The 21990-nt window shown below is 26.5% G+C and overlaps 1 protein-coding gene across 13 annotated transcripts in view; it reads right to left on the bottom strand.

The window, feature by feature from the left end:
* The window catches only part of sei (potassium voltage-gated channel seizure), a 129948-nt gene that overhangs the window by 28696 nt on the left and 79262 nt on the right, over positions 1 to 21990 (bottom strand). For 12 of the 13 annotated variants that reach the window (XM_089179113.1, XM_089179125.1, XM_089179117.1 and 9 more), the window contains 2 exons: positions 4928 to 5171; positions 2161 to 2342 (listed from right to left, as the gene is read on the bottom strand). In XM_089179113.1, coding sequence (XP_089035239.1) covers positions 2161 to 2342; positions 4928 to 5171 — 426 coding nt within the window. Of the gene's footprint in view, positions 1 to 2160; positions 2343 to 4927; positions 5172 to 19008; positions 19621 to 21990 lie in introns of those variants that run through there. The other variant, XM_089179124.1, reaches the window with a different exon arrangement.

Raw genomic sequence — 21990 nt, 5'->3', positions numbered from 1 at the left:
ATGGAAAAAAAAATTGAAGAACAGAATTGATTATTTAAATTGTTTCTTTTTTTTCTTTTTTCTTTTTTTTTTTTTTTTTGGTCACATAAATTTTGGTCACACACGATTTAATTTATCTCGAGTAATAAGAAAAAAAAAAAAAGAATAAAAATTACAAAATAAAAAATCAACGAACGTACAAACGAACGAACGAACGAACGAACAAACAAACAAACGTACGAACAAACAAACTTAACGAAACAATAAACCAATGTAGGAAAAGTCAGATAACTCAAAAATAACGAAATTTAAATCAAACATCTTTTGAAAATTATAGGGGTTTGGTATTCTGAGATATGGAGTATTAGAAAAAAAAAAAAAAAAAAAAAAAAAAAAACAAGAAAATAAGAAACAAAACCATTAACAGTAAACTAAAAAAACAAAAACAAAAAACAAAAAATATTAGACAAACACAAATAGGAGTAAAAAAAAAAGTAATAATAATAATAATAAAAATAAAAATAAAAATAATAATTCAAAATTATCGAAATACAATTTGAGATCAAATCAATATGAAAATAAAATGAGAAATATAACAAATAAAATAAAATAAAATAAAATAAAATAAAATAAAATGAGAAATATAACAAATAAAATAAAATGAAATGAAATTTGAACAAAAAAAAAATAAATAAAATGTCAAATTAGATGAAATGAAATTTGAAATTTCAAATTAAAAAAAAAAAAAAAAACCAATATAAAAATAAAAAATAAAAAATCCAAAATAAATCATTCAACACCGAGAAGAAAAACGTCGAAAAATAGTTGAAGGGTAGGCTGGGGGAGGGGTTGGTGGTGGTGGTGGTGGTGTTGGGGGTTCTGGGGTTGGAAAAAACGAACTAAGCACCAGTCCGGAAAAGAGACACACCTATGGGCACTTAACTTGGGCTCGGCATATCATCCTAATTCGTATTTACGAGCTAACACCGACATTCTATAAAACTTCAAGTCGATTATTTCGATCCCGAGAGATCGCTGTGTGTGTGAGTTTTTTTTTTTTTTTTTAATATTTATACAATTTTTGTTTTTTGTTTATTTCTTTCTCTCTTTCTCTCCCTCACTCTCTCTCTCTCTCTTTCTCTCTTTCTTTCTCACTTTCTTTCTTTCTTCTTCCTCCTCATCTTCCTCTTCCTCTTCCTCTTTTCCTTTCTTTTTTTTTTTTTCACATTTATCAAAATTAAATATATATATATATGTATATATATGTATATATATATATATATATATATTTGTTTATTTATAATGAGTAAAAATTTTCATTAAAATATTATCTATCATTCGAGTTCTAATTATTGTTGTATCAAATATTATATTTTCGTTTAATTATACATATCTAATAAATTTCTCATTTAGTCATAGAAATTGTGATGACAAATTTTAATTAGTGTGAATTACAAAAAAAAAAAAAAGAAAAAAAAATCTTCGTGCAATATTTTTATTTTTTTTTTTTTTTTTTTAATTTAAATGAAATAATTTTTTCAAAGCAAAATTTTTTACAATAAAACAAATTACGATACCAACCAATGCACGAATATATTTATTATTAGTGTGAATCACAAAAAAAAAACAAGAACCTTCGTGCAATATTATTATTTTTTTTTTATTTAAATGAAATAATTTTTCAAAGCAAAATTTTAATAATAATAATAATAATAATAAAAAAAAAAGAAAACAAAAAATTTATTACACAATCAATGCACGAATATAATTTGGAATTCACCCTAATTAAAAAAAAAAAAAGAATATAACAAATGCATTAGAACAAAAAAAACAAAACAAAACAAAAAACAAATACACAAACCCCGTGAAGATAGAAGATAGAAGATTAGAAGATGGGGGAGGTTGGTTTTGGGGTTGGAGTATAAAAAAAAAAAAAAGAAAACCAGAAAAAAATATAGACGAGAAGAATAATTTGAATATTTGATTTTAAAAACGTAAAGAGAAGTTTCGTTTTTATGCGCGCGCACCCTCGGGATCGAACTCGACTATAGAAAATATCTTTCCGATAAAAGTATAAGTATAATATATATATATATATATATATTTTTTTTTTCTTTATGTATATGTATATATATATATTATATATATATGTATATAACCGTGCAAAATATAAAAACTCACCTCATCCGTATCGGAGCCAACTAGTAGAAGGTCGAAGGGTATTGCGGCCACCAAGTCGATGATGAACCAACCCTTCAAGTAATGGACGGCTATCTTTACAGGATGCGACACCACCTCATCGTTATTGTTGACAAATGTCGTGCGAAAATTGATGATGATATCCACGATGAATGTTACATCGACTGTAATAATGAACAACAAGAATAATTACTTCACATTATATTTTCCTTTATTTGTATTTTTCAATTAATAATGCATTTTTGAGTAAATGCATTTTATTTTTAATTATTGAATTAGGATATTTGATATATAAGAGTTTATGTATCACAATCAGTCTGATACACATGTCTTTAAGTCAACGAATTACCTTATACCGCTATCTGTTAGAATCTTATCGAACTAAGAGAGATAATCAGGATTATTTGTTAATAAAATAATATTGCTATTATAAATTGAGATATTAACTATCCTATCTTTCAAGTTGGATGAAATTGCATACAGTGTGGACAATTTGATTAAAATCGGTTAAGTAATTTAGGAGTCCATTGAGGACAAACAACGTGACACGTAATTTATATGTATTCAAATTATTGGATATTTAATATATTTAATATTTATTATGTATGAGTTAGATTTAATTATATTTTGTTTGATTTAATTTTATTTATTTTAATTATTAAGTTTATTATATTTAATAATTTCCCCCGTGAGGGTGGCGGGGTAGAATTACCCCCTCAGTAATCCCTGCTTGTCGTAAGAGGCGACTAAAAGGGAAACTTAGGTAAAATGGAATATATATTTAATATTTTATTTATATATCAATTATATTTAATTATATTTTGTTATATTTTTAATTTAATTTAATTTTTATTTCTAATTATATTGGATTGAATATATTTGATATTTTAGGATTTATTTATATTTTATTTAAATTTATCTATTTATTTATTTATTTATTTATTTTCTTTTCCCCCTTTTTTAAATTCAATTTAACATCACCCAATTGATTTTTCTCTTATTTTATTTTTATATTTAAATTCTTTCCCCCAATATTCTTCATTCCCTATACAATAATACTATTTATTATAAATATTATATATTTTTATTAAAATACATTTATTTATATTTTTTTAATTATTTATATGTCAATATTCTAATGTATAATTTGGTTTATTCCTATCTCATTTCAAATTAGATATCATTTCATTATTTATTCAATTTCAATTATCTTTAAATAATATTTTTACTCACGATAATATCTAGATAAAATTTTATTAATTTATTAATCAAAAGATTATATTGATAATCAAAAAAAAAAAAATAAAAATTGATCTGTTGCAAGATACTAAAACGTACGTGTTTTTTTTTTTTTACGATTTAGGATAGACTTTTATTTTTTCTTTTTCTCGTACGACTATCGAACATCGAACGAATATTACACGAAAGTGGGGCAATATGAAAAAATAGAAAAAAAAAGAACAAAAAATAACATAGAAAAATAAATAGTTAAAGGAAATGGAAAGAGGTGAATAAAAAAAGAACACAAGAGAAAGAGAGAGAAAAGAGAAAAGAGAAATTCATTTCTACTGAAACACACGAGCATATAAAGCATAGATTATTTATCCATAGTTCTGTCGCACACCTGTTTGTTCAATTTCCGCTTACACACTATTTCTATTTCTTTCTCTTTCTACTTTATCTATCTTTCTATGTTATAAATTTTAATAGTTCTATAGAAGGACGAATTTTTATTAAACTGTGACTGAACCATAGACAGAAAAAACACACTTCTACTTCAACTAATGTTCAATCAATCTGACAAAAGTTCTTATCACATCTTTTTTTTTCTTACGTCATATTTTTGTAACACGATATCAATGATAAAAAAAAAAAAAAGAGAAAAAAATTGAAATATCATAGTAAAAGAGGATTAAAAAAAACAATCGGAGATTAAATAAAACAGAGTAGAATAAATAAACAATATTATTTAAATAAATAAATTAACAATCTGAAACCTATTCCACTTCACGTATATTTTAATTTCAATTATGATAAACAAATGAATATATTTTAATGTAAAATAGAAATTTCTATCAATTTAAATAATTATATAAGAAAATATTTTATATTATTTATAAATAAGTAATAGACATTTAATAATATTTTATTTTATTTTTTTTTTTTTTTTTTTTACAAATTAGAACACATTTGAAACAAAAAAAAAACAAAAAAGAAGAAGAAAATTAAGAAACAAAACGAGAACAAAATGTAATAAATAAAAAATATATTAATAATAATTAAAAATATAATTAAATTTCTCAAATAAATATATATTCAATATATTAATAATAATATATAAATAAATATATATACATATATATTATCTAACACATAAACTAACACATAAGTGAAACCTACCTAGTACACTTACAACCATAATTAATAAAAATAAATAAATATATCCTAATCTATAACAAAATAACATTCAACCAATAAAACACCTAAACACACAAAATATATTTTCTATTAATTATAAATAAATAATATACGTGTAATTAATTTCTATCTAAAAAAAAAAAAAAAAAAAAACAAATGTAAAATTTCTAACTTAAAATTAAAATACACATTTAAAAATTACAAAAACAATTACACTTCAACATAACAAATTAACATTTTTTTTTCTAAATGTTATGGTGTATTGTTTAATGTTAATACATTATTATTATTATTATTATTATTAAAAAAAAAAAAACAAAAAATGACTTACCTATAAAGTCTATGATGACGATGGGATCGTCACCGTATTTTTTATTCTTCTTGCTGTTGTAATCCGGCTCGGACAGCACGAATGCGGCAACGTATGGTGTAAATATGGCTGTATACATTACAAGAAGTAATATCACCCAATCCCAGACCGCTTTGAAGGGAGAATAATGTAATATGGTCCACTTGTGGATTCTAGGTGATTGTAGTTTGTACTCGGGAAGGACGTCCGCGCCGAGGGACAACACCTACGAATTTTAAACAATTTTTCATTTATTTATTTATTTATTTATTTATTTATTATGTTCCCCATATTATCAGATCAATGAAAAATGCAATAATTTGTGCATTCCAATGCATTCTCTCATTTAATTGTACAATTTGTCTTTTTTTTTTTTTAATTATATTTATTATTAATTATTATTATTATTACAAATTTATTAAACACAGTAGGAATAATCATTTCGTTGATTACAAATTCTTACGAACTTGAGATAATCAACCATTGGTAGATTTGTTTTTTTTTATATTTTTTTTTTTAATATCTTTCTTAATTGCAATTCTTTGATATTTGATATCGTTGATGAGATTTTTTGTTGTTCTTATATAAATAAATATTCTATGGATAATCCCATTATAAGTTATGTTTAAAGGTAAATTCACGTTAAGTTGATCAAACGATAAGATCTGCTAAAGTTTATCCATAAAACGAGTTGTAACTTTAAAACAAGGTCATATTGGTTATATATATATATATATGTTTATAAAAAACTTTTCTTTTTTTTATTACTTTTTCGTTCTTCATACACCCAATGTGTAATATTTTTTACATTTACGAGTATACGCATTTTATTATATCGAGATAGTAATAGTAGTATGATTTAAAAAGTTATTATTATTAATTATTTTTCTTTATTATTTAATAATCTCTTGTAAATTATTACAGAATTTTTAGATCAGAATTAATTTTTTAGAATTAAAAAAAAAATTGTTATTTATGCAACCACCCCTCTAAAAAACCCCGCCCCTCTAAAAAAAAACAAACAAACTTTACAACCAACTCTCTCGTACTTTTAATTTTTGGTAAGAGATTAAAAATAAAAATAAATATTAATTATTAATAATTAATATAATTTTGTTCAATATGAATATATATTAGTTAATATAAAAATTATTATTATAATTAATTAATTAATTGCTGACCTGTCTAGCACAAAAACGTTTTGAGTTGCTAATTGGACTTTCTGCCATTTAAGAAACATAGAATCCTTTCAATTATGACACACTAACACCATCGATCAAAAATCACCAGAAAATAATTTCTTTTTCCTCTTTTCCCTTTTTTTAAGGAAAATTTCCCTTTCCCCTTAAAATTTTATTTTAATATTATATTAATAAATATTTTTTCAATGAAATTTATCATCAAACATTTAAAACATTGATATCATTTTTCATTATCATCAATCACGTTAGATACACACACAGGACACACACACACATACAATACACAATGCACAATGCACAATGCACAATTAATAACAAATATTTGACCGATCGGTTAGACGATATTTTTATAAATGAAACAAGAGAAGAAAAAAAAAACTAAACCTCGATCAATCAGGGTTGGTATCGAATGTAGATATTTTTATTGGTTACACACTAAGAGGTGTTACTTTGTATTAAAATAAATTCACCCTTGTGAAATAAATGGGGAGGGAAAGAAAAAAAAAATAGCGTCAAAGAAACAGGTCAACGATATTTAATAAAATAATATTAATAAATAAAAATCCAATGGTATATAATTATAAATATATATACATGTATACATTAACATGAGCACACATATGCTCAGAAATGCACAGAATAAACAATTTTAATTTACAAAAGAAAATACTAATAATAATAAATAAATAAATTAATTATTTAATTACTCGTTTAACACGGTACCAAATATTATAAACAATATTAACGATCAATAGTTAACAATATAAAAAAAAAAAAATATGAAAAATATGTGATCGATTGAACGAACGACAAATGGCTAGAAAAAGATCAAAGAGAATGTCCTAGAGTATATCTAAAAAAGAAAATAGAATAATGTTGTTGACACTTAATATAAAACCATCAAAGGAAGATCAAGAGAGAGAGAGAGAGGTAGCAAAAGGAAACACGCGTATTATAAAGGACGAAGAGTCCTGCACGAGAGCTGGCTTCACACTGATGCAATGCAGGCCGTAAAAGGGGAGAGCTGGTGTTGTTCGATTGGTGCGAAGGCAAGTAGAAGGAGGTAGAGGAGGATGTGAGAGGAGGATGACGAGGAAACGTAAGGGGAAGAAGAAGAGGAAAAAGAAGAAGAAGAAGAAGAAGAAACAAGGAAGAAGTGTGTTGAAAATGTTGTGTGTGTCTCTCATATGCGTTCACAAACATGTTGAAAAATAATATCAATATATACACATTCATCTGCATGTTCATGTGCAAGTTCATGTGCAGCCTCATGTGCATGTTCGTGTGCAAGTTCATGTGCAGCCTCATGTGCATGTTCGTGTGCAAGTTCATGTGCAGCCTCATGTGCTTGTTCATGTGCAAGTTCATGTGCATATGTTCACCTGCATGTGAATGTGCATGTTCAACTGCATGTGAATGTGCATGTTCAACTGCATGTGAATGTGCATGTGAATGTGCATGTTCAACTGCATGTGAATGTGCATGTGAATTTTGTGGATGTGAATGTGCATATGTATAAGAATATGCTAGTGTGTTGAACACTAGGAGGACAACCCTCTATGTTTAGTCCACACCCCTTAGTTTACAACACACATTTTGATGTGGATATTTGTAGAAGTATAAGTGAAGTAAAAAGGAGTAGGGTTTAGCCCTATTAGGCTAATAGACCTTTGGTTGCCTTGCGACCTCCTCGCTTAGACCAATAACAACACTGAAGAAGGATTTCGTGCTCGGCAAGCATCTAATCTGAACTAATAACTCAGTCGGTAGGCGTAGTTGTGTTAGTTGGTTAGATTCTTCTTTAGCTTCTTCGATCGATTTCTTATTATCTCACTCGATCTATCTTTTTGTTATATATATATTTGTTATATATATATGTATGTTGCTATTGGTGTTGGTATTGCAACACAACAAGACCATTATTTGTTAACTATTCGTTTAATCTAAATTATCCAAGTAAAAAAGGATAATATTATGATGAAACTATTAACTTATTTACATATTTATTAAATTGTTTGCAAAATAAACAAATTTTATTAATGATTCATAAATATATTTTGATGATAATCTGTAAAGAAATTTTCCGGTACCAATATGAAACTTGAATTTTTGTTGACAATTTTGAAATTGTTCTTTATGAGTTAGTATCGATTTTAGCAACAATATTTATGCAAATATATTTGAAATAAATTAATGATATATTAATTGACAATATTTGATTGTATGCATTAGTTAAGCATAAACAAAAATCAATCATCATCAGTAGTACCAATTAAAATGAACAGATTGATGAACGTTATGACTGATACTATTTGAACTTAACAAAAATGCTAATCCAATTCCTTTTTCAATGTTTTATTCATAACATACACCTGGTGTGAGTAACATGAACCAGGTGAGGAGAAAAAAAAATCGTGACTCTGGCTGGGCCGAGGTCGTGACCTGACAACCTCGTTCCAATGACCTCTTCATTGGAACTCATAATTGTTTTAATATTTTATACAAAAGTTTTGTCTGAGATAAATATTCGAAATTATTTATCCTAACTAGATAAGATCGTTTAATCAAAATTCTAAAAAAAGAAAAAAAAAAACAAGATGAGATACACATTTAGAATGGGAACAATGGGATCGTAAAATCCATTTGGTATGATTATCCTTGTTATTTTAGGTTTTCAAGGGATTGATTCGATTCGAAATCCCTGAACGTTTTAGGTTGAAAAACAAAAATATAAAAACACATTGAGATAGGAACGTTTTCTCGACAAATTGGCTCAGATACAGTCGTCGGCATTTTATTGAGATTAATGTTTGATATATGATTGGTAAAAAAGATTGAGTTTTTTTTTTTTTTTTTTCAAAAAGAAAATTTGAAGGATGTCCAAAAATATTCGAGGGGGGGAAAAAACATCAATCGTTTTGATTGCAGGAAACTTTTGCCAAATTTAAGCAAAAAAAAAAAAATAGAAACTCTAATTTATTTTCTCTTTCATAGAATTAGTTAACAGTAATCATCAATTTATTATAAATAATTTAAAAAAAAATATATATTTCATTTTATTATCGACACTTTTTATTTTTTATTTTTTTTTTTTTGGTAATTCGTTCAATCAAATTTATGTTCAAACATTTTCATTTGAATTATTTTTTTTTCCTTCAAAATCTAATTAAAAATTAATTAACGCTAGAACAATTTTAATTAGTATCACACACATTCTCACAAATAACCCCCCACCCACCAACCCACCCATCGCCTATTATTTTTCTAAAAATTCTGCGATCTTTTTTTATTTTATTTTACTTCTTTTTTTTTCCCCCTTTTTTCCCAAATCTGTCAAAAGAATATTGCTTTACAAATTGGTATAGTAGTCTCTTCAAATATTACAAATTTCTCACACATCTGTTTTATTAATATTCGCAAATATTAAAAAAAAAAAAAAAAAAAAAATAGGAAGACAGTAAAAGCATTGACAAAAAAAAAAAAAAATACAAAAACAAATAAAAGAAATAAAAAACGCATTCCCTTGAAAAAATATTTCGTCCTTGTAATCATTTATAGTATCTCGAGGTCATTTGAACTTTGTGAACCACTTTTTGTGTGTGTGTGCTTTTTACATAAAATAGAAACTAACACACACATATACACACCTATACCATTTCATATTTTGTATCTTTACTTTAAATACAAGTCAACATAGAAAAATCAACACACCAACCAACCAACCAACCAATCAACGATCACGATTCCCTTTTCTTCCCTTTCTTGCCCTTCCAATCTCTACACACATATACATACATACATATATATATATTCTTTTTATATATTTTCGCAATTTAATTTCTATCCCCACCACTTTTATAGACTGCGTGATTTTCAAAAGTAGGTCACGTCAACAGCAAACATATTTGTACGTTTCATCGGTTTCAATGATGTATAATCCGTTTTAATAGCGAGAAAGCTTCCGTCGAAACGACATACTACTCCCTTGTGTCTGTACATAATATGTGTACGTATATGTGTGTTAGTGATAAAAACAGGAAGAGAGAGAGAGAGATAGAGAGAGAGATAGATGGAAGAAGCATAAAGCTCGTCTCTGGTTGTCCTCGTTATGTCATAAATATCGAACAAATAATGATTTCTCAACTTTCAAACCATCGACTTGTCTGATTTCACATTAAAAATGGAATTTCTATTAATATATATCATATTACATATTTATTTATTATTATATATATATTATATATATATATTTCAATCGTCATGTGTAAAAGAAAAGGGGGTTGGTTGATTGATGATTGATTACATTTTGGTGGGTTGATTTGATGAATTGATTCATTTGATTTTATTTTCAAAGTTTCTTGTTTAATTTTGGAAATTGTAGTAGGTTTATTACTGTATTAATTATAATTAATATAAATTTTGATTAGTAATTATAAATATATGATTTAATAATATATAATATATTATAGATTAATTAAAATATTAAATTATATAATTTAATAATAATATAATTAAAAAAAATTAATAATAAAATTATAAATAATACAATATATTAAAAATTAAAATAAATTTTATTTAAATTATATTAAAAAAAAAAAAAATTAATTTTAATTTTATTTATTTCATATATTTTATTTCATGTATTATTTTATTATATTTTCATTTATTTGATATATTTTTCTAAAAATAATTTATAATAATAATTATATGAAATAATATTTAATAAATAATTTCTAATTTATTGTAATAACATTTTCAATACACACGTTAAATAATATTTCAATAATATAAATACAAATGATCTGAAAAAAAATGAATAATATGAAATGATTTAATTAATAAATAAATAATAGTAATATTAAGAATTACGTGTGACGTTGTTTGTCCGCAATAAACTTCGAAATTACTGAACTGATTTTAATCAAATTTTCCACACTGTATACAGTTTCATCCAACTTGAAAGATAGAATAATTTATATCTCAATTTATAATAGCAATATTATTTTATTAACAAATAATCATGATTATCTCTGTTAGTTTGATAAGATTTTAATGTAAATATATAAAAAAAAAAAAATGTGAAATGATATTACCGTTGATAATAAGGAACGAAACTTTTGTTTCTTTCCTCTTGAGAAATATGATCCTATCATGGTTGCAGGAATTGTCACGAAATATTCTAAAGTCATTTCTTCAATCGTGCTTGTGTTAAAACACGGAACACTAGAGTAAATGTATCAGTGAACCACCTGTTTTGTCTTTAGGTTTATGACCTTCTTCTTCTTCTTCTTCTTCTTCTTTTACTTTTACACGTAACATCGTAAACTTTCAATTTCTTCAAAGAAACCTTCGACATTTGCCCCGGAAGTAGCGCGTTACACAAACTGAACCTCTGAAACTCTGAACCTCTGTACCTTTTCTTTTTATTTATTTTCTTTATAATTCGATCTTCAATGATTTTTCTTTTTCAATTTTATTTTTCTATTCAATTAATTTCATATTTCATTCATATATTTATATCGGTTTTTTTTTTTATAAACAATTCATTAAACAATTTTTTGATATTTATTTTTTTTTATCTTCTTTTCATTTCGTTTTTTGTTTTTTGTTTTTAATAATAAAAAATCAAACATATGTTCATATATTGGTATAAAAACTTCAATAATATTGAATGTTGCCTTTTTTTTTCATAATAATAATAATTTGTTGTGTTTTTTTTCTCTTTTTATTTCAATTCAAGTCCACGAATTCATCGAATTTGAGAGTATCTAAAAGTGAAAAAAAATAAAACACCCACGCACTCACAGATTGATTGAATCATCGATCATTCCAATCGATTCACGATACAATACTACAACAATTCACCAATTTAAAAATAAATAATATTCACCACAGAAAGAAGGTTGGAGTGTTCGAAAAAAAAAATAAAAAGAAAAAAAATAAAAAACTTTGCCACGTTGTTATTCTTTCTTTCATCCGGTATGCATCATTATTTCGAACAAAGTAAAAAAAAAAACTGCAACACACATTCGACGGAATTTTAGATCAAACCGTTTCAACTTTGACAAAAATACAAAAAAAAAAAAAAAATAAGGTGGGCTTTAGAAAAAAAATCCCTTATCCCTTTAAAAAAAAAAAAGAAAATTGTAGGTAACACTTAGAAAAAAAAAAAAAAGAAAAAAAAGAATTAAACCTCGAATTTAAAATTCAACTTTGATAAAAATACTTTCGATCGAAACAAAGAAAGATTAAAAAAAAAAAATAAATGATAAACAAAAAGGGAGGAAATAGTAATTAAAAATAAAATCCCTTGATATCATCCCTTTTAGGTAACACGTAAAAAGAATTAAAATTGTCTTTGAATGAATTTAATGTGGACCAAGACGAAATTCCAACGGATTTCACGTAGTCGATCTAATTTCGTACTTTGAGATTTAAGCTTCTTCTTCTTCTCCTTTCTCTTTCCTTCACTTTCCACATATACACACACACACATATATATATATATACAAACTTAGGTCAACACACGTAGTCACGTATCATCAGAAATACGCACACGTGTATAGTACCATTATAAAGACGTTGAGTTTCTTTCGAATGTTCCGTGACCGTACGCTCGGTAACCAGCGGTAAAACTAAACAGGATAGAGGAGGAGGCCTGTTTCAGTTAACAGCCTCGAAGAGTCGCTGTAAACCAGCACCAAGCAAAATACCAACCAACTAACCAACCAACCAATCAACCAACCAACTAACCAACCAACCAACCAAGGAAGCAAGCAAGTTAACAAGCTAACAAGTTAGAGGTGGTGGTCTGATGATGCGTTCGAAAAACATTTGCCTGCCCCCACTTTTCTTATGTGGTACCAGATGAAATTTATGTTCTGTTACTTATCATGGATCTTCATTCTATACTCGTTTCCATTTTTAACAAGAAAAAAAAGAAATGATGGGGAGAGGAATGGGGAATGGAACTTAGTAAACATCCCATACGTCAGGAACAGGAATGTTTCATTTTAATATTAGGTTTAATCACGAAAGTTCATTTGCAGTTATTGTGTTGATATTTCACTTTGAAATTGTGTTGTATAGTAATTGAAAATATTGCAATAATTATTGGTTAATATTAATATATTTTAATATATATAGTGTTGTGTGTGTAATTGTTTTTATAAATTAATTTTTTTATTTTAGGTTGCACCAAAAGTTCGTATGTATTTTACTTTGAAATTGTATTAAATGTATTATACTTTATTTCTTTTTTTTTTTTGTAAAATTTATTTTGAGAATGTTTATTTAAAATATTGCAATAATTATTGGTTTATATTAATATTTAATTATTGTTGCGTTATTATTTTTATAAATTAATAATCTAACATTAAATTAAATTATCTTTGAGATATTAATTTAAGAATTGCAAGTATTTGTGGTTCAATTTAATATTAAAAATATTGTTGTAATAATTCTTATAAATAATTAATTAATTATTACTATAAATTCGATTAACATAATTGTGTTTTTAATGGTATAACAAAAAAAATTAAATAATAGTACCTATAATTTTAATTTTACGTTGCATCAAAAGGTACATATTTAATATTGAAATTGTACTAAATGGATTGTATTTTTATTTTATATTGTTAAATTTATTTTACAAATTTTAATTTAATAAATTGCAAGCTTGCAAGTAGTTTTGGTTCAATTAAATATTAACGAAATATTGTCATAATTAATTTTACAAATAATTAATTTAACCTTTGTTTATCCACCCTTCCAGAAGTAACACGTTTACCACACCCGTGTCCAAAGAACCCGGACGAGAAAAATTGTTATAAAAAAAAAACTAATGCATAGATTTACATCAACATTTTTCTGAGACTTCTTTAATACTTACTTAAAAAGACTATATAGATTTTTGTAGCTTTAAATTAAATTTAAATATGTTTAAAAAATTATCAAAGTTGAACAATTGAGAAAAATGAGACTCAAGTTGCAAAAAAGGGTCAGCAAAGATTATTATATATATATATATATTCGAATGTTACATAGAATACAATGATAAGTTGACCAATGAGAGGATTAATGATTCGTACAAATAGTAAACGTCAAATATAGAAATAGGACAGGTAATCCAAATGTATAGAAACCAAACAAACACACTTCACATGTAATATCAGTCAAAGCTTGACTCAGCACTAGACTGTTTGCTGAATGTCTTTGTAAATCTCATCCCCTACTACTAATACTACTACTACTACTACTACTACTTAATCCCTATGTCTCGATTATATTCTCTGATATCTATTACATTCCACCCTTTTTTTTTCCCTTCCTTCCTTTCTTTCTTTCTTTTTTTTTTTATTCAACCTAATCCAACTCAGACCCCATTTCCACCCACCTATTTCTCCTTGATACTTTATTTCATTCTTTATTATTTACTTTCACCCCTTTTTTTCTTTTGTACTTCATTATACTTATACGATTTCATCCAATCACATGACAAACACGTTTTTTCGTTTATTACACTTTATTGTTTCGTAATGAACCACTTTTGTTTGATTTAACCAATCATTCAGTTAGTTTATTTTATTTTATTTGATGATTTTTTTTTTTTTTTAATAATAATTCAAATAATTGTTTATAATAATAATTTGATTATTGTTCAATAATTTTGTTCATAAATAATCTATTTCTTTGTGATTTAACCAATCGGAATAATTTAAATAGAATTTTTAACGATTGATTTATATCATCACATTTCGTATTAATTTAATTGATTTTTGTTCTAATGATTTAAATAATTTTTTATAATATATTATTAATTATAATAATAATTACGTTTTTATTCGTAAATTATAAAAAAAAAATTTCTTATTAAAATAAATTGATCCAGATTTTTTTCATTATTATTTTTTTATTTTTTTTTTTATTTTCAAAGTATGAGAAGTGTCACGTACAAATTCACCAGATGGAAAACTTTTGAGTATCCCTGAATTAGATCGTCGTAATTAATGGCTAAAAAAAAAAAAAAATATGAAGAAGAAGAAGAAAAAAAATATATATTCCAAACCAGAGATATTTGAACGAACGTATATAAATTTTCTTACGCATCCAACCGAATATTATTAATGATTTCATTTCGACAATATTTAAAATAATAAATCGTTTATAAATAAAAAAAAAAAACATTTCGAAATGATTCGTTATTGCAAAACTATGGAAACCTATAAAAGATTTCGTTTATTTGTACAAATCAAAACTAGATACGAATAATGTGTGTTGATTTTTCGTCGAAATCAAATCCCATAAAATAAATCAACACACATAAAAAGGTTTTATTTAACATCATTGTGAATAATAATAATAATAATAATAATAACAAGTATTGCAAATAAAAAAAATAAAAACTCATAAATAACAAAATCATTGATCATTTTTATCATAGAAAAGGTGGATATGAAACAGAACACATGTACACAAACACAAACACACACATCACACACAAACACACAGCAGACACATGAGTATAAGATTTTAAATTATAATTATAAGAAACATGTGTGTGTGTGTGTGTGTGTGTGTGTGTTATATTTCAATTCCGAGTAATTTGATTTAGTTTTGTTTTTGTTTCTTCTTCCTTTTGCCATTTCAACCAGGGACCAATTCTGGAAATAGCATTTCACATGACTCTGCTTTTTCCAAACTTGAATCATCATACTAACCTAAATTCAACGACTAAATAAATTTGAAAGATCAATTTTACTTCATAGAATAATTATACAAAAAAAAACAAGAACAATATTTTTCATTAATAATAATAATTATAAATCAAACTTGTCATTAACCATATTTCTAAATTTACAATCTAAAAAAAAAAAAAAAATAATAAAATAAGAAAGAAAGTGCAAAACACATTATATTGATTTAATAAAATTATCTAAGATAAACTATTTTGAATCTATTAAATAAATATTAATTAATTATATACACACGTGTATAAATTGAATGTGCAATGTGTTATATGCATGCACGTTTAGGTGACATATTCTATTAATAATTATTCATTAAAAATATTATCATTAATAATTTACAACCTACCAAAACTCATTTTTTCTCAATCTCGAGAGAATTAAAAATGTAAGTAGAATTAAATTAATAATTCTTATCAAAGGAAAGAGAGAGAGAGAGAGAGAGAGAGAGAGATAGGTGTGCCTAAAACTTTCTAACATGCAACATTTAATTATGTTTAGTACAATGTTATGAGTAATGATATATAAATATTACAAAACATAACAATATTTAACATACTAAAACTATAATATATATATTATCGAACTAACAGAGATATAAACTATCCTATCTTTTAAGTTGGATGAAACTGCACACAGTGTACAAAATTTTTATTAAAATTGGTTCAGTAATTTAGGAGTTTATTGCGGACAAACAACGTGACACGTAATTTATATATATTAAGATATTCTATCTTTCAAGTTGGATGAAACTGCATACAGTGTGGAAAATTTTATTAAAATTGGTTCAGTAGTTTAGGAGTTCATTGCGGACAAACAATGTGACACGTAATTTAAATATATTAAGAAGAAGTATAAGATATATAATACAGTATAAGTATTTAACATAAAATTTTGTATATATAAAAATGAATAATATAATATAATAAATATAAAAAAATAAATAGATAAATAGATTAAGAATTATAATAAAAGATAAAAAGATTAAAATAAAAGGGTCAAAGGTCAATGCTTGCATCAAAGATAGTAGACTAACAGAATGCATCTTTCGTGGGTAGATGATATAGGGTAGCCTGAAAATAGTAGGCGTACTAAAAAGAGAGACACAGTAAGAGACAGAAACAGAAAGAGAGGGGTTTTGGGAAAGGGAAGAAGAAAGAAAAAAAAGAAAAGGAAGATAGAAAAAGAAAGAAACGAGTTGTACACACGTTCGATGGAAATACGTATTTAGTATCTTGAAAATAGTGTGTTAGTATTTGCCAAAGGAAAACCGTGTTAACGTCAATGATGTTTTCTTTATAAACAGTTTCTATTTTATTTTCTTATCTTCTTACGTTTCTTTATAAATCAACATTATATCTGACATTATCGAGTAATTTCTTCTTCTATTCGAGTATTAACAAGTATTTTATTCGTTTTACTACTGTAAAAGAAAAAAAAAAAAAAAAAAAGAATAAAACAAAATAAGGAAAAGAAATCGATTAAATCGATTAATGTAAAATTATTATTATCATAGTTTCAATGGAATTTATTTGATAAGATAATTGAATACAAAATAGATTGATTAGATATTTCAATAGAAAATTATAGAAAATATTTCGTTTATTATTTTTATTTTTATTTTATTTTACTAAAATTACCAACTAACACAAAATTTCCAAAATCATTCCAAAATTCTAAATTATAAAATATTTAATTAATTATTTTTATTAAAATCTATAATATTTTATTTTCATTTTATTTTATTTTTATTTTATTTTACTAAATTACCAACTAACATAAAATTTCGAAAACTAATCAACTAAAAATATTACCAACCACAAATAATTACTATAAAATTACAATTAAATTTTACTACAAATAAATTCATACAATCAAATAAACTATTATACCAAACAAGAAAAGTTAAAACGATCTCTTCCATTTAAAAATCTCAACCTAACACCTCAGAAAAATAAAAAAAGAAATGATAACGAAGAAAAATTGATAAGAATAGAAAGTTATATTATAGTAATCGTTTAAAAGTCATTCGGGGGTCTTTTCCCTTAGATTTTAAGTGCATTAACGTTTCCTCGACGAAAATAAATTTAAAATCGTGCAACGTAAAAGTTTCAAGGCTAATGCCATTCATCCAAAAAAAAAAAGGGAGAGGGTGGTTTACACTTTAATCGTTTCAAGTCACGAAATCGTGCAATTCTCTAAAATCTATTTTCGTAATAGAAAAAGAGATCATAAAACCTTTACCCCAATCTTATGGGTATCTCATCTATATGATAATATTGATCGAATTTACTTGTATTACACTCACAGAAAAAAAAATATTAAAAAAAAAAATGAATTAAAAGAAACAACAACAAAATAAAAAAAAAGTATTCGAACTTATCGATGCATAAAAAAAATAAAAAAACGATAACTGAGATCAAACGAAGCGTCATAATTATTCTCAATAACGAAAGTGTATTTTATACTATACACACATACACATGTGTACATAAATACACGTGTGTATGTATGTATATGTGTGTGTTTTCTAATAATCGATCGTGTATCTAAACGAGACGCACATAGTGTGTTAAAGTAATCGAGCCTTTTTAATAATAGTACACCCTGTAGTAGTAACTAAGTAAGTAATTTTCAAGTATGATAACTAGAAAATATAAATAATATTATGATAGTGTATGTAATATCGTCTGTACAATCATGTAATAAAAATTCAAACGAATAGAAACAAGGTTATCATCTTATATCGTAGATATAACAAATAACAGGTAGCCAAGTGTAAAGGTAAAATCCACATTTCTGTCTGTTCGTGTTAAGATAAGGAAAAGGTCGTGGTGTGACCTTTTAATACGAAGTCTAGGTCACTGAGAAAACTCCATAGATTTTTCTTTTTTTTTAAAACCCAATGAATAGAAAATTAACCCTATCTAATATCTTATATCTCAATTTGAATCATAATTAATTAGAATTGTTGATTGAAACAAGCCATGATAAGTGGTTTGTTTAATGAAGAAGTCAATTAATGACAATTATAATTGGTCGAAATAAAATTTAAAAAAAATGATTTTATAATTTGAAATATTAAAATTGTTGTTGGTATTAGTATTAATAATACCTCTTTTCTAAGAGCACCCTTAAGCGGTGGTGGTTGAGGTCCTCCATTCTCCAATAATAGACTTTTGGTGCTACCACCCTTGACCCTAACGCTGCTCCATCTTTGACGAGGTACATCCGTCATTTTGTCAATTCTTTCAGCTTCTCTCAATGAACCACCTTTAACGCGTAGGGCACCCAATACGGTGGGCGGTACAACTGGTACTTCTAATTGCCCCAAGAGATGCTCCGACATCGCTCTAGGGGACTTGATGCAGGTCATCGTCGCTGGGGCGAGCGTGTTTGCCGATGATACAGACTTGACCAATAAATCTTTACCCTCTTTTGTCCAAGAAGACAATTTTCTACCCAATGACAACGTAGTTGGTGTTGATTCGTTAATTGGTGGTTGTTGTTGTTGTTGTTGTTGTTGTTCTTGTTCGCAAGGAAATATATCCCTTAACTCGTTACGATCGTTTTCAAGTATTTCCGTAACACCACCACCACCACCACCACCACCACCACCAATACCAATACCGGTTGCTGATTTTAATATTGAACAAGTACCACCCAATGATTTGCGTTGTTGCTGTTGTTGATAATATTGTTTAACCGTATTGGGAGAACTTGTCATTGAATTATCACCCAATACTCTTTTCCTAGCACCGAATCTATTAACAATCCTATTACCTGTGGTACTTTTATTACGACGTACGCTCAAACTTGTTCTTGTACCCTCTATCAATGCGTCCCTTTCTTCAGATGACAATTCACTTTCCTCTTGAAGATCTGACGATGTGCTATCACTTATTCTACAAATACCTAATTGACGTACCAGTGTCGTCGTCGTCGTATTATTATTATCACGATTACCACCAATACCAACACCACCACCACTCGTAAAACCGATTGATAATGATTCTTTACGAATATCAGAGGACGTACTACTATCGCTAGGACGGCTAAACAAACTCTGAATGTCTCTGTCGTATGACGAAGAACTGTTAGATGTAGTTGTAGTAGTAGTAGTATTATTAGTAGTAGTCCTACTATCACCAAATAATCTCACGTTGCCATTGGTTGATGCAGATTTTGATACAAGCGTTCTCTTTCGTAATTGTTCCAATTTTTCACGATGAAAATCTTGATCAATTACTACTATTCCTCTTTCTTCTTCTTCTTCCTCTTCTTCTTCTTCTTCCTCTTCTTCTTCCTCTTCTTTTTTTTCCTTTTTACAACCACCACTTTCTTCTGTTCCACCACCACCACCACCACCACCACCACCACTACCACTACCAACACCAACACCACCACGACCACCACCACTTGTAGTACTTCCAACGACACCTCCTCTTCCTCTTCCTCTTCCTCCTCGAGATTTATCTCGGAGTTTGGGACGATCTCGAGTTTGCTCGGAGGTGTCGCTGGAATCTGGTCCAACGTGTTGAGGACCCTCGTCTGAAATACTCGAATCCGGTACACTCGAGCTCTGTTGCTGCTGCTGCTGGTGCTGCTGCTGCTGGTGCTGCTGCTGCTGTTTGCTCGACTTCAACAACGGTATATGTTTCCTTCTTATTATCACAGGAGGCGGTAGCCTAGTAGTAGTAGTAGTAGTAGTAGTAGGAATAGTAGTAGTAGTAATACTAGTTCTCCCTTCAGTCACGTCGAATTGACCTTTAACCAACCTCAGCGCTATCTGTTCTTCCTCCCTTGACGATGATCCCGGAGGCTGGGACTTGGACAGTTTTTCCTTGAACAGCTGAATTTTGCCGGAATATTTTTTACACTGATTTTAAATCTTTCTTATTTTCACCCCCTTCTGCTTTTTTGGCTTCTTTTTTTATTTGATTGATTGATTGATTGATTGATTGATTATTTATCAATGAATTACGTCGATGAATTTTGTCGACGATTTTTGAAAGACAATTGGGTTGATTTATCGTCGATTACAACTTCAAACTGGTGTTCTTAGGATATATGTATATATGTATGTATGTATATATTTGTATTTTGTATTTTCTTTAGAAATATTTGTTTATATTCTCTCCTTTTTTTTTAATAATTCTTTCTATCTTTTTCACTTTCTGCTTCTTTACGTGCTTTTCTAATTGTGCAAATGATTACATTTATCAAACATGTGCGCATCCGTTTATTTTTATTATTATCTTAAAGTATTTTTTTTTGGGTTTGGGTTTGTTTCTTTTTGTTTATCTCTTTTATCATTCGAGTGCTGAATATTAATTTTTTTTTCCACTGGCTATCGCATAAATCGATATATATATGTATATGTTATCGATAAAATGATGAATATATTAAATTTATTAAAACGTTACACTTATTGGCAATAAATATAAATAACTGTGTGAATTATTATCATACTTAAATTTCGTACAAATCACGTCCTCCTCTTTTTCTTCTTATTTATTTATTTATTTATTAATGACGATAATTATAATTTGTTCTGATCAAGTTGCAAGTATATTCTCGTTCAATTGAATAGTATTTGTTCTCTCAATTATTTTGATTATGTTGTTTTTTTTTCACACCTTTTTTTCTGTTAACAGTGTACTCTTGTTAACCCCTCTTTTTTTGTTTTTTGTTTATTATTTAGTTTCGTAAAATATTGGTATAAAATGTAAAATGTAATCGTTGACTTAAATTTTTATGAATTCTTCTTCTTCTTTCATCCTTATTCTTTATTCTTTTTTTTCTGTCTATTTTGTTTAATAATATTCTTCCTTTTTTTTGTTTTGTTTTATCTTTCACATAAATCATGTATACATATTCGATTGATTATTTTATATAGCAATAATTTAATTTAATAATTATTTAATAAGAGTTAAATATGGATGGAACACGACGACAGTCTCAGTTGGGGGAACAAAAGTTAACTTTCTCAATTGCAGTCTCAGTCGCGAATTAATATATATATATATAGATATATATATAACTTATGTTTTTTTTTGTTTATTTATTTATTTATTTATTTATCTTGTCTTCTATT

This window comes from Polistes dominula, unplaced genomic scaffold (genome assembly GCF_049000335.1).
Source record: "Polistes dominula isolate Pdom_NZ unplaced genomic scaffold, Pdom_raw_medaka contig_37, whole genome shotgun sequence".
Lineage (NCBI taxonomy): Eukaryota > Metazoa > Arthropoda > Insecta > Hymenoptera > Vespidae > Polistes > Polistes dominula.
Note: the sequence above shows the minus strand (reverse complement) of the source record. Positions and strands in the feature narration are given on the sequence as shown.